The sequence below is a fragment of the Mastigoproctus giganteus genome, chromosome 9 (assembly GCF_048544385.1).
Source record: "Mastigoproctus giganteus isolate SK-2022 chromosome 9, ASM4854438v1, whole genome shotgun sequence".
NCBI lineage: Eukaryota > Metazoa > Arthropoda > Arachnida > Uropygi > Thelyphonidae > Mastigoproctus > Mastigoproctus giganteus.
In genome coordinates, this window is record NC_143583.1 from 181869768 (window position 1) to 181885251 (window position 15484).

Here is a 15484-nt window from a genome sequence, read left to right on the forward strand (position 1 = left end):
GGAGATTCGAGACATGTCAGGAATCTTCCAGAACATTAGCGATTCCATGCGGCGGCACTGTGAAGCCTGTGTGAAGTTCGACCAAAAGCCTGCTTCTGGTCGAACTTTCGAACACCTTCTGTAGCATGGCTTTTTGCCAATGTAAAATTTGTCATTAAAATGATTTCTGTTACACTAACGAGTTGCTATTTCTGTTCTTTTTCTTTGCTTCTTTGTTCACGCGACCTCCCGCATGACGAAGGCATTTCGGACGCTGCAATGCTATGTGATTCCAATTCGTCTTTGTGCCACTTACACCTGCAAGTTTGTCGCACTAGTAGTGAATCACCCTGTATATTAGATTAGATACATACAAATAAAAGCTTTCGGTTGTTTAGTCAACCTTCCTCAGTTAAACTGACAGTTAAGAATGGAGCATGAGGGCGTGTACTGCCAATCTTGTACGTGAAGTATGTGATTGATTGTTGGATGTTGAAGCCTGTGGCTGTGATGTATGCGGACATGGCCAGCATTTGTCAATGGACAGGATTGCTGTTTCGGTGATAGGGTGGACTTGACATCCACTGTTCCTGTTCACTGAGGTATTGGAGCATTTGATGTTTAACGACTCCAACCAGGCGCATTGCCGATAACAACAGGACTTATCCACAATCACGACATCGTGGTGTGGGTCAATGTTGTGGTGGGTTGCCCAAATGTGTTCGGCAATAGCTGAGTGCTTCACATCCGCTAAGCGGATTGCTCTTTTGTGTTCGGAAAGGCGTTTTTCGAGCCGTCTCCCAGTTTTCCTGATATAGCAGCTAGTGCAGTCACGGCAAGAGATGCGGTAGACCAATCCATTTTGTAGTAGGGTGGGGACAGGTGTTTTTACCTCAGAGATGAGGGATCGTAATTTTCTGCCTGGGAGTTGTACGCATTTTATCCCATGTAATTTTAAGATTCTACAAACCTGCTGCGATAGGTTTGGGTAGTATGGGATAAAGGTGCTCGTGGCTGAGTCATCACCTTGGATGTTCTTTTGGTCGCTACGTGGCCGCATGTCTGTAGGTCACACCTGTCAAGGGTATTGATGGGATAGCCACACCTCATAAGATCCGCCTTGACTTTAGCAATTTCGGTGTGCCTCTCATTTACAGAGCTAGAGTGTGTCCAGGCACGAGTCAGCAAGGTTTGTAGTGGCAAGAAGATGGCTACGCACATGTGCAGACCAGAAGTTGGTAAATTGGCCAGCACACATAGGTTTACGATGGACAGTTGTCTTCAAGCGCGTGCCCTCGTGCCGGACAAGGGTGTCTAAGTATGGTATGGTGTTGTTTGGCTCTAGCTTGATGGTGAATTTTATGAAAGGTGACAGAGAATTGAGGTGGTCTAAGATTTGGTCACCTGAATTTCTGGGGATAACCACGAACACATCATCCACATAGCGACACCAAAAGGCAATGGGATCTGGTACATTTGTAAATGCACGACCTTCTAATTCCTCCATAGTGATGTTTGCCATGACCAAACTAACCGGGGAACCCATGGCTGTGCCGTGTACTTGTTGGTAAATGGAGTTGTTAAACATGATTGCACCGCCTGTTAAGCATAGTCTGAGGGCAGTGGAGATATCGTCTGGTGTTAGTTTGGTTCTGCTGCCAAGGATTTCGTCATTATCTAAGAGTTGCTTTGCACATGTGATGGCAAGTTCTACTGGGATGGAGGTAAAAAGTGAAACTACATCAAATGATGCCATAACTTGATCTTGTGAGATGGATATGGTTCCGATCCTTTCTATGAACTCACTACTGTTGGAGACGGTGTTGGTGGTCTTGCCTACTAGAGGAGAAAGGAGCCTTGAGACAAACTTAGCTAATTCATAACTCAATGAGCCACAACAGGATACAATGGGTCTTAGTGGTGTGCCTTCTTTGTGAACTTTCGGTAGTCCGTAGAATTGTGGAATCTGGCAGCCGGAGGTGATTACGTGTTGATTCTGTTATTTTCTTCTCTTCGAGCTAACTGTTGACGAGGATGTTCACTTTCGACTCCCATTGTTCCAAGGCTTTGATGGGAGGAACAGTTAAGGGTTGGTAAACAGAAGTGTCCTGCAAGAGCAGCAAGGCTTTTGTCTCGTAATCTGTGCGGTTCATTACCACTGTTCAACATCCTTTATCTGCCGGTAGGATGACGATGGATGAGTCTTGTTTCAGTGTCTTAAGGGCAGAAATTTGTTTGTGGCTGAGATTGGAAGAAGCGGGTGAGCATGGTGTAAAATTGTTGCAGTTTTTAGGCGAATTGTGTTTGTCACATTTTCAGGGAAACGTGTTAAACACGCTTCTACGGCTAAGGCAAATGTATTGCACTTTTTACCTCCATCCCAGTGATCAGTGGGTTTCTTGGGAGAATAGCAAATTTCATACCCAGAGTCAACAGGTCTATTTGTTCTGTAGATAACTGTTTGTTGCTCAGGTTCAATACAAAATCTGTGCAACTTGTGGTAGGGGTATTATGCTGATGATGAAATTGACGGGATTCACTAATTAAAGCATCGAACTTACATTTTTGACGTGTACAATAGTGTTCAGATTCTCTGACGGCTTGGTAGAACAAGATATGGATTATATTGGTGTAAACAGGTTCGGGAACTAGACTTCTAAGTTCAATCAGCAGGGCTGCTTTATTCGTTGAAGCATATTGTAAGTCTCGATGAAGGCAGCCAATCCCTATGTTCACGGTCTTGTAGCTGAAGTTTTGACAGGTACGTCGCATACATTCATTAGGAAATGGTGGTTTGTAGAGAAATCATTTCGGGATAACTTCGTCTGATTTGCACCTGTGAGAAAATCTGAGATGTTGTTTGCCACGGGCTATAAAGATGAAATTCTTTTGCAGTTTCACGACTATGTCGTATGTTGGTTGGCCAAGAACAGTTCGAATATGATTAAAGAGGCCTGTGCACTCTGGATTCATTATTATTATTAAATTACAGTTGCTCAGAGTGAAACGGATACAAAAATAGATTGTGACAAGTTTAATAATAGGAAAATATACATATATTAGATTAGATACATACAAATAAAAGCTTTCGGTTGTTTAGTCAACCTTCCTCAGTTAAACTGACAGTTAAGAATGGAGCATGAGGGCGTGTACTGCCAATCTTGTACGTGAAGTGCGTGACTGATTGTTGGATGTTGAAGCCTGTGGCTGTGATGTATGCAGGCGTGGCCAGCGTTTGTCAATGGACAGGATTGCTGTTTCAGTGATAGGGTGGACTTTACATCCACTGTTCCTGTTCACTGAGGTATTGGAGCATTTGATGTTTAACGACTCCAAAAAGGCGCATCGCCACTATTGGCGACTAAGCGTCGACTAAGGTTGACTAAACAACCAAAAGCTTTTATTTGTATGTATCTAATCTAATCTAATATATGTATATTTTCCTATTATTAAACTTGTCACAATCTATTTTTGTATCCGTTTCGCTCTGAGCAACTATAATTTAATAATAATAAGATCCTTTGACTGAAAGGAGCACAAAATTTAAAAGTGAGCTTCAAAAATGCTTAGCTCCATACCATGAAATCTACAAAGATCTGTCAAGCAAAAGCAAACAAATCCAGATTATTGATTTTTTAAAGAGAGCAGAAGATACATGAAATTTAGATGCTGCAGAAAGTAGTTCAGAAGGTGAAGATATTCCACAACATAGAAAACGTTCTCGTTTAATTGCTTAGCAGCAATGAAGAGGAAGAAAATTAAATGAACATACATTATCTGACATATATGTATCACAGTTTGTAAGACGTTTGCTGAGTTCCTACTATTTTTTTAATAAAAATAAGTTTCTGATAGTTATAAAAAAATGGTGTATTTTTGTTTGCTTTTGGAATGTAACCCCCCTTTTTGTATTGGTTCTTAGTCCCGTATAACATGGTTTCGCACTACATGAGATTTTATAGGAACCTAACTACCATATTATATGAGGGTTACCTGTACCTCTTTCTAAGGTGTCAGTTTCTGCTCATGATAGTGTGGCAAAATTACTAATTCTTGCATTAAAACAACCATTTTCACATCAGTGTCAAATTTATCATTCCTTCAAATGTGGTCTTCAGCATTTGGTTCTGCGCTTGTGTACAACTGCATCATGCACCCACTCCTGATTTGAATTCCTGTGAAGATTTGGTTTCATCTTTGATTTCTCTTATTCTGCATTGCTGTGTATGCACCAAGTGAGTAGGCAAGAATATAATTCTTTCAGCTAACTAAACTACTGTTACTCAAGATATTTGTTTTTATTATCGAATACAGTATCAGAATAAAGAACCTAATTTTAAACCATTTACTAACTTTTTTTCTCCAAAAATGCTGAATGGCATCCAGTTAAGCTACTCCAGCAGGTGCATATGCTAATGCATCTGCTGGAGTGGCTTTTTTTGACATGCTTACTATGGAGTTTAGTTTTCTAAATTAGTTATCAACTTGTGGTATAATTTTCTCAAATAGCGGTAACTGAAAAACATGTTAATCAAACTCACGCTGTACTTGGATTTCAGGAAAGTTTTTGATACTGTTGCACATGGAAGACTGCTGTACAATTGGAGAGGTATGGCATTAAGTGTAAGTTGCTACAATGGATAAAGGGATGGTTGAGTGGGAGACAACAGAGAGTGGTAATCAATGGACACTACTTTTCGTGGACAAATGTTATTAGCGGAGTTCCCCAGGGTTTGGTGCTGGGCCCATTGTTGTTTTGTGTATTTATCAATGATATTGATGAAGGTATATCAGGATTAATGTCCAAGTTTGCAGATGATACAAAGGTTGGCAGGGTTGTTAATGACAGTAAAAACAGCATGCTACTCCAACTGGATGTTGGGCAAATGGGCTGAGAAGTGGCAACTGAAGTTTAACATTGACAAATGCAAAGTACTGCATATGGATAGCAATAACCCAAGAGAAACGTACCAACAGTGTGGTACTACACTCAGGGAAGTGGAAAGTAAAAAAGACCTGGGGGTAACTGTGCAGTCAGATATGAAGTTTTCTGAGCAGTGCAGATGGGCTGCCAGGGCAGGTAATGGAGTCTTGTCAACGATATATAGGAATTTTGCTAGCAGGGACAGGAGGTGATTATCCCATTGTACAAGGCAATGGTCAGGCCACACCTAGAGTACTGTGTACAGGTCTGAAGGTTCCATTTTAGGAAGGATGTAGAGTTGCTAGAAACCAGTACAAAGAAGGGCAACAAGATTGGTGAGGGGGAAAAGGGGGTGCTCTTACCAAGAAAGGCTTAAGTTATGTAAATTGCAGTGCCTGGAGAGTAGGCACCTGCAAGGTAATCAGACTGAGGTGTATAAGGCCTTGAATGGGTTGAGCAAGCCGAATGCTGATGGGATTCTTCCTCTTGCTCGGATTAAGAACATGAGGGGGTGTAGATTCAAATTGAAGAAAGACAGTTGTAGAATGGATGTGCGGAAGTTTGCCTTTAGCCATTGGGTGGTTGATTGGTGGAACAAACTTCCATCTTTAGTTGTGGAAATTGATAGCCTAAATAAATTTAAGGCTGAGCTGGACAGGCATTTGGCACGAATGGAGGGGTGAAATGGGAGGGAGTTTTTCCTGGCTGAAGCTGCATAAGCTTTCTTATTGCATTGTATGCCTCTACTAATGCTAATACTGTGGAAAGCCTTTCAGGCAGAATGGCTGCAGATCCCCATGGAAGTCATCAGATCTCTAGTGGAGTCAATGCATAGGCGAATAGTGGCTGTTATCCATGAAAATGGTGGCAAATGGTAGGTGGTCATAATTCAGTGTATATATATGAAGGGAAAACACAAAATCAGTTAACTCCCTCAAAAACAGGCAAACTAAACTTCTTCATGTTAGAGTGAAAGGAACTTGATTAAATAAATAATTATTAATAAATATATCTTAAGGAAAGTGGTTGAAACCACTTTTATTCATAATATTTTATAATCCTTCTAACACCTCACGCCTATTACCATAAAGATAATAACCAACAATGGTCTGCTACCATATTGTAATACTCAATTTTATTCATAAAGATAGAAATCTGGCTTTTCTCCAATTAGTTCCCAAGATATTACCAAAGAGGCTGAAATACCCCACCAAAAATTTAAAGAATTTGGAAAATAACAACTATCTCACTGTTTGTTAGTTGGTGGTTATTTGGTTTTTAGGAGCATTAGCAACTAAGGCCATATTGCTCCGCGGATATGCGCGGTGGTCATTCCCTGACCTTTCTGCATTCTCCATATTTGGTGGTCACGGGCTCGAACCCCGAGTCTAATCAAGAAGCGTGTGCTACACTGCTGCTCCTGCCCACCTGGCTATGGCGGTGCCAACGACTATCTCCTATGCAATGCAGTTTTGGTTGTTTACAATTGTACAGGGTTGGTTAACTGTACATAGCTCATTACCAATGTGCACTGCTCTTCATGGACTAATGTTATTAGTGGCAATCTCCAGGATTCAATGCTGGGTCCATTGTTGTTTTCAATATTTATCAATGATATTGATGAAGGTATATCAGGTTTAATGCCAAAGTTTGCAGATGATACAAAGTTGGCAGGGTGGTTAATGGCAGTCATCAGGCTGAGCTACCTGCAACAAGATGTAGGAAAATTGGGTCGATGGGCTGAAAAAAGGCAGTTGAAGTTTAACATGGTTCTGCACATGGGTAGCAGTAATTCCAGAGTAACTTATCAACTGTGTGGTACTACACTCGGGGTAGTGGAGAATGAAAAAGACCTGCTAAAGCCTGTAATATAAGCAAAGAATCAGTAATTATATTAAACCATTAGTACTGGCAAGTTCTAATGTGATCCAAGGCTAACTCTAATGTATATGCTGTACTCGGGGAGGATCTGCTCAGATATAGTAGTGTTTGAAAAAACAGCAATAGATCCTACACATAATTCCAACTTCCAGCCATCTGTGTAGGCTGCTTCCAACTTCCTAATTCCAACTTTCAGCCATCTGTGTAGAAGTCAGAATGCGTGCTGAATAGAGCCAAAGGCATACAGAAGATGGAATATTAGTATTAGACTTTACTCAGTTCTTAAGGGAGAAGTCACATGCTAGAACATGAGCAAGCTGAGGAGGATTTGCTTAAGTGTTTGGGCAACCTTGTCTACTGTGATATATAAATCTCGGACACAAATACCAAAAGAATGACTGGCAGTCTATTGAGTATTATACAAGTTTTCCCATCATGGCTTAAAAATGGATGTCCATGTAGAATAGTATGGCAGGTATTTCAATTACCATAGATGACAAACCAAACATGACAGGCAACTGTCTCTGTCAAAGCGATAGTTCATTTACTTCCAAACACTGTTGACTGGAGATGGTGAATGAATCCAGATAAAATTACACTGTAACAAGCATTCACTACTAGAGTATGGAACAGTATTAATGAATTACTGAATAGCATTTATGATATCTTTGTAAAGTAGTATGTTAACAATCAGAGCAGGCCCGAACAAAAGCGGGGTCCGGTGCAAAGTTGACCTGCGGGGCCTTGATACAAATTTTGTACAACAAAATAATTTATTGCATTTTGATATTTATTACATTGCACAAATTGGTTTAGTAAGGATTACATGAAAATGATAAATAATTTTAATAAAATTAACATTTCAATCACAAAAAAATCAAATAAGAAAAATAATTGCTTCATATACTTATAAAATACATTTTGGTATGCGACTTAATGCGACTGTAGAGTCTTTTACTGTTTCAAAACAAATAAATTGTTCCTGTATACTAACATCACTTTCAGAGTTATCTACATTAACATATCTTAAAATCGAATAAGATCACAATATGTGATTTTTGTTTCATTTTCTTACATGTTTTATAGCAAATTCGTTGATAATATCATCATAATTTAGTTTTTTGGCTATTTCGGATTCGATAGATAAAATGGCTAAGGAGGTAAATCGTTCTTGACTAATGCTAGATCTCAAGTAATTTTTTATTACTTTCAATCTTGAGAAAGATATTTCTGCAGATGCGACGGTAATTGTTAAGGTTAATATAATTTTTAGAACAGTAACAAAATTTGGATACAATTCAAATAAATTATTTTTCAGTAAATATTGTAATATTTGTAATATTGTGATCCTGGAAGGCAAACTCGACGACAAATTTTGATTTCAGTAAATAAATCAATACAATCAATATCGTCTTGCAAGGTCGCATTTAAGTCTTTGCAACATTGAAGAAGATCGTTTTTCAGTCAGTTTTTGAATATTATCCGAATTATACAAAAAACCATATGATGTGTCATGTTCGTGATAAATTTCGAATCTTTTCTTAAAAAAAAATAATCGCACTATCGATTATGACTAGAAAATATTGAATTCTGAAATATTCTTCGCCTGATGAAATAGGCTGATCGGTTCCTTCATAACAAAATTGCTTTATTTTTCATCCATTTCTTTGATTCTTAAATTCGGATGTCACTTGTAATTCTTCAGCTATTTCCTTTGTTTTGCAGTTATTAAATAAGATTTGAATCCCGATTCATGACACTGTTCAAAAAAATTTAAAAGGCCTTTTAAATATGAATTTGCAGTACCAATATCTATATTTGAATTCTGAAATATCTTGCTCACAATATTTACTTCATTCAGTATGTCATACCAAATGACCAAACTTTATAAAAATTCAAATGAAGTAAGTTTATTTTCGATTGATTGGATTTCATGTCACTGGTATGTTCATAAAGGTATTTCAAAGCTAGAGAAAATTGTGGTACTTGGTATCTCACAGATTTTACACTTTCGAGGCGACATTCCCACCTCGTTTCTGACAGTGGTTTTGGAGTAAGATGTTTGACATGCTCTTTTAATATATCCCAGCATATCACAGAACTTGCAAAAATATTATATATGCTTTGTAAAGTACCAAAAAATGAATTTGCAAGAGAAGATGATTTTGAAATGTCTCCAAGAACTAAATTCAAATTATGACTTCCGCAGGGCATATACTGTGCTTTGGAATTCTTTTGCAGGATAAGTGCTTGCACGCCTTTATATAAACCACTCATATGAGCTCTGTTATCGTACCCCTGTCCTCAACAGTTCCCTAAATCTAATTCCTCCTTTCCTAATATGCTTTCAATTTTGGCTGATAACCCTTTTCCTGTAGAGTCTTTTACTGTTTCAAAACAAATAAATCGTTCTTGTATATTCACATTACTTTCAGAGTTATCTACATTAACATATCTTAAAATAACAGATAATTTTTCTTGATGGCTTACGTCTGGAGTGCAATCTAATAAAATTGTGAAATACTTAGCTTTCTTAACTGTATTTATTATTTCCTTTCTAACTTTTTTAGCCAAAGCAGAAATCAGTTCACCTTGTATTCTATGAGATAAATAGGAACGCGATGCTGATTCCACGCACTGATCCAAATGTTGTTTCATGATTGGGTCAAATCTTGCAAGTAATTCTATGAGACCTAAGAAATTACCATTGTGCGGTTTATATAAAGCATCGCTACTGCCCCTGAATGCCAAATTATGCTTTGATAAATATAAAATTGCAGCCACTATTCGTTCACAGACACATTTTAAACGCTGTGTTTCGTTTTTAATTATTTTTTCATGTTCTTTGTCAGTAGTGTTTCCAAATTTCAAATTCTTTTCTAGTTGTAACAATTTGTACATAGCTTGTAAATGATATTCTGATCTTTCATGACTTTGTAATTGCGAACTTAAATGTACCCAATCGTTAAGTCCAGTTAAACACAGAAGTGGTATTTGAAGAGAATAACTTACACGCATAACACAATGTGGCATCTTTGCACTTTGAGTAAAGTAACCACCTTTGTTCTTGATGTTCCCCATTCGTTAATTTTCTTAAATAATAATTTTCAGAAAAACTTCTGTTATTTTTATCTTTAGGAAAATCATAGTTTTTTACTTGTGTCACGCCATTTCGTATGATAGCTATTCTAGATTTATCAGTTATAATTTCAGGCCAAGTACCAGGATCATTGATATCGACATTTTCGTCTTCGTCGCTTTGTTGATTCTCTTGAAGCTGCGGTCCTAGGAATAATTCATCTTGTTCTTTGTTCGACACTGACAAAAAATCCTCCGTCTGTACATTTCCCTCTGCTTCATGATTATCTTCCCGTTCTACAGTTTTCTTATCATCGCTTTCCTCTTCATTAGGACGAGAGCTGGCTTTATGATGATCAGGATCGTAAATTACTCGCAGTAATTTCATTTCTGCGAGTTTGATCTTCCAGTAACTGTGAATTATAATTTCTTCAGTTTGTTGCACATTTTCGGTTTTTAAAAATTTTGCAAGGGAGTACCTGTTTTTCCATAATTTCTTCTCTTTTTCTTTTTTTCTTCAATTCATCAGAGCCACACATATACTTTCTTCCTTCATCTCTGTCTCTACTAGTCATGTTGCAAAATAGATACGAATATGTTATTTAATTTCACACCTCGCAAATCGCGATAAAAACGTACAATGTAAGATCAGCTGTCATAATATATATATATATATTCGTATTTGTGGGGAATAGTTATTCAATAATTTCAAATTAAACTCCAATAAATCATTATATAATTATTATTTTTATTTGTAAGGAGAGATGTTTTAAATATATTTGAAAAAAAATATATATTTTTCCGTGTTCTTTGGAGAATTCTTGGCGGGCTTTCAGATAATATTAATAACATGATTATTGACATTTTATTTCTTATGTATATTAAAAATATGGCCATTTTATGGCGATGTCACTAGATTTTGCGACAGTATTAAGACAAAAAAAAAAAAAAAAAAAACCACCATTTTTATTTTGCAAAATCAGTCAGCGGCACGGGGCTTTCAGAAACGCGGGACCGCGTGCGCTCGCACCGTCCGCAACCCCGTCAGGCCAGCTCTGTTCCACCGATTGTTAATAACAATCTAAGGATGAACTTTTTTTTAACTGAATATGTTTTCTGAGAAGGTAACTAGTATTCGGAAACAGTGAGACAAAAACTTTTGGAAAGGTTCTCGGATACTGACATTCCATATTATGATATCATTCATGATTTATTAAATAAATTTTGAAAAACCAGCTCAGTTGCAAATGTAGCAAGAAGTGGAAAGCCTATTTAAATAGAGGACAGGCTGTTGGAAATTTCTGATAAAATGCAGCAGAGCCCAAAAGAGTCGATGAGAAAATTGGCATAAGATAGTAAGAAAACTTAAATTCTCTACGTACAAAATTACAGCCATATGCAGGAGTTAAAGGCTGATCACAAAAAGATGATTTTTATACATATTAATGTTGATAATCATCAATATACAGCATTTATGAGCTAGTGCCATTGCAGTGGCAATATATATGCTATGTCCATAATGTAATATATATATACCGTATTATTTTGTTAAATATACATATTAATTTATGGGGAAGATTATCATAAAAGACATATTTAGATAAATCTATGGAGAATGTATGGGTGAAATATGTTACATTTATACAAAGGATAATGTACAAAAATTTATTGCTAAATATGTACAATTTGAGTGACTTCTTCGGGTCAACCACCCAAATTCAAAGGAAAAACAACAATAAGGGGTTTTCTGTTCCTGTAATGATCAATATGCACAATGGCAAAATCAATTTTGAGGTTATATAACAGATAATAGAATTTAGGATTATAATAATAGAATAACAGAATTTAGGATTATATAAAATTAGGATTATTTGTTATGTAACCTCAAAATTGATTTTGCCATAGTGCATATTAATCATTACAGAAACAGAGAACCCCCTTATCATTGTTTTTCCTTTCAATTTGGGTGATTAATCTCAGATGATGTCACCCAAATTGTAGAAATACAGCAATAAGATTTAGTATATTATCCTTTGTGTATGTGTACAATACTTAGATAAATCTATACAATTATATAGATTTATCTAAGTATGACTTTTACGATAATCTTCCCCATAAACTATTACACATATTTAACAAAATAATATGGTGTGTGTGTGTGTGTGTGTGTGTGTGTGTGTGTGTGTGTGTGTGTGTGTGTGTGTGTGTGTGTGTGTGTGTGTGTGTGTGTGTGTGTGTGTGTACATTATATTATTTTGTTAAACTTAAACTTGCAGGTAACTGGCTGATATAATATATATATGTTTATTTGCATTATTTGAGAGGTTTCTGTATAAGTGCTAGCTACAACACTAGGGTATATGTACAGGAAACTACTGTAATGTTATAGGCTGTATGTATGGACTATTTCAGCATATTTTGCTGAAATAGTGAAATGATGCGGCATCCTGAAGAGATACCATTTCCCACACATCAGCCAGTTACCTACAAGTTTAAGTTTAAAATTATAACAGCATAAATTTAAGAATGTACAGTAATGTTAAGTAGAATTTTAATTATAATTATAAGATTTTGTTGCATATAGATATACAGACAACCATTTCCGGATGCATGCATCTACCATGTTTGTTTGTTATTTGGTTTTTAGGAGCATTAGCAACTAAGGCCATATTTCTCCGGGGATATGCGGTGGTCATTCCCTGACCTTTCTGCATCCTCCGTATTTGGTGGTCACGGGCTCGAACCCCGAGTCTAATCAAGAAGTGTGTGCTACACACTGCTGCTCCTGCTCACCTGGCTACGGAGGCGCCCAGAAAATTGGCATTTGGGTTGCAATGTCAAGAGCAAGCAATGAGCCCATTTTATCAGAGATTTCCTTCTAAACAATACTGGCCCAAAATACCATACTACCATTTCAATGCACAGCTTAACAAGAAAGAAATAATGAATGAACAATTTAATGTTCCATGGAGTTACAGAGGTTCTTGCAATCAGAATAATTTCAGCAAGGATTTGGCTACCATTACCATCTGACTTGATGATTATAGGTAATGTTTTTAAATTTAAAGTAAGCTATATTCATCAAGCTGCCATAATCACATAAATCTGCTTGTCTTATCCACACAAAAGCATAACAAAAATGTCAAATAAAGCACTCACTGAGCCATTGGATTGTAAATGTTTTGCAATCCAACCAATTTGTATGGCTCTAATGACATTGTATATCTGGACACACACACACACACACACACACACACACACACACACACACACACACACACACACACACACACACACACACACACACACACACACACACACACACACACACACACACACACACACACACACACACACACACACACACACACCTCCATGCTCAGTTTGCTGGCTGACTGCAGCCAGCTACACCAACATCATGAAGTCATAAAATTAAATTGTGCTCACCACGATAATGGGTTTGTGATGATGTACAGGAGTAAATAATATTGCTTTATAGCAGATTATATTGTAGTACCAAATATTTCAAATAATTAATTATATACAAATTCATTTGATTTTTAAAAAAAACTGAATTAGGGGAGCATTCAAAGCCACCACTCCAATATACATTTTTTTTTTTTTTTTTTTTTTAAATTTTAATTTCCAATAAAGGGCTGGGACATTTTATTTTATCTCAATTAGGTGCCTAATTGAGATAAAATAAGTTTCATTTCTGTATCTACCATCCCAGAGATGGCAAATATATATTTATAGATTGTCATTTTTGCTTACCTTTAAAGGAGAGAATGTTAATAATAATAATAATAATTACCCAGTTGGAAGTGTAGTAGAATCTTCTTCCTGGCCAGGGGCATTAATATGATAAACACAGAATGCTTCCATCAGGACTCTAGTATCCATGTGATTATAAAAGGCCAAAAAATTTGAAATATCTAGAATAAATAATATATATGATAATTGCATTTAGCCTTTCTTGTTCTCTAATTATAAGACTACTCAATGATTTTACAAACTAAAGCATAAAATTATACTTCAAAACAGCATCTGTAACAAAACACTAGGGAATTTTTTAAACCATTTAAAAAAATTCTCTACTGTATTGCATAGTATCCTATGCTATTAAGATCACTATAGTTTCCTTTTCTCACTAGAGTATACAGTTTCATAAGCAGTCTGACTGATAGTTTATTTTCAGGAAAACTGGGTTATAGAAAAATCTAGCTTGAATATTTCAAGCTGCTTGTGACTTTGAAACAGTTGAAATAATTATACAACATTGAATATCAACAAACACAGTTTCAAACCATTCTATCTATCATCTAAGGAATTGTTAAACTTAAAACGTTCATATACCACTTTTCGAACCTCTGCCTTATTGGCATACTCCCCTCTCCTAATTATATTAGAATGCATTAACTCAAACAGTTGAATCACATTATAATCAAGTTTTAGGCACAAACTAAAACAAAACAAGGTTTTAAGGTAAAACAAACAGTACAGAAACTTGCAAGTTTTATCAGTGCTATCATTTAAATGCAAAGCATAATCATTAAATTATCTAGAAATACACAAGCTATTCAATGAAAAAGAAGTTTTAACTTCTTGTAACATTACAGTAGCCTTAATGTTGTTAAGCTCAATATAGAGATTCAGTTCCAGGTCAATATGTTTGCTTTTATGCCAATCAGTGCTTAGAACTTTAATGACATTTATGAAGTGGGGGATAAGATACTTGTCTGATAGGGCAGGGTACTAAGAGAAAACAATAAAATGATGTCAGTATCTTTTCTTGAAATGCCGTTCTCAGAAAACCATCTGAAGCAAGATGACAAGAGCTGTTCTTTTCTGAAGCCCAAGAAGTTATCTGGCAGTGTTTGGACATTGACCAGTAAAGGGTTTCTTATCTACTGAAAGCACTTACAAAGACCATTCTCTTTGAGCCTTCCCTACACAGTTTTCAACACATAGCATCAAGGTCTTCATCTGACTTGACCACAAAGTTATAAAGGATGGAAAAGAATCCGATTTGCTATGACTAAGATGCTTACCTCTAGTATTGCGATTATTATTATTAGCCATATGGTGCAAGGAAGACTGGGGCTTATGTTTGCACCAGCCAAAAAAAAAATTCCCCAAGTTATGCTGAGAGAGTGAGAGAGAGAGAGAGAGAGAGAGAGAGAGAGAGAGAGAGAGGGAGAAGTAGAAAGGAATCACCAAGAAAGGGAAGAATGATGATATCCAGCTCAGGACCCTGGGTTTGCCAAGCCCATACTCACCAGATGTGAGCCCCTGGGGTTAAATTACACTCACTTTGTCTTGAATACTGAATGTGGATATTACCTTGTTTCCAAGGATAAATTCAGACTGTTCAAATGAGCAAAGACAGTCCAATATATGCTAATTTATGAGGTACCTTCAAGTTATGTCTCCAAATTTATTTCTCATAAAATACATGAGATAGAGAAATGACACATATGCCAGTTTTCAACATAATTCCTAGAAGGAACACACACACTTCATGCTTTTTCTTCCGAGCTGTGAAGGCCACTACAAAGATTTATTTGGAGGTGTATTTAGCAACCCCCCCCCCATCCTGTGAATAGCTGAAGTAGTTGCTTC

General features: G+C 36.7%; 1 protein-coding gene across 1 annotated transcript in view; it reads right to left on the reverse strand.

Moving 5' to 3' along the window:
• The window catches only part of LOC150080926 (protein NDRG3-like), a 274856-nt gene that overhangs the window by 223968 nt on the left and 35404 nt on the right, over nucleotides 1-15484 (reverse strand). The window contains exon 4 of the mRNA XM_090380617.1: nucleotides 13677-13797. Coding sequence (XP_090236743.1) covers nucleotides 13677-13797 — 121 coding nt within the window. The remainder of the gene's footprint in view (nucleotides 1-13676; nucleotides 13798-15484) is intronic.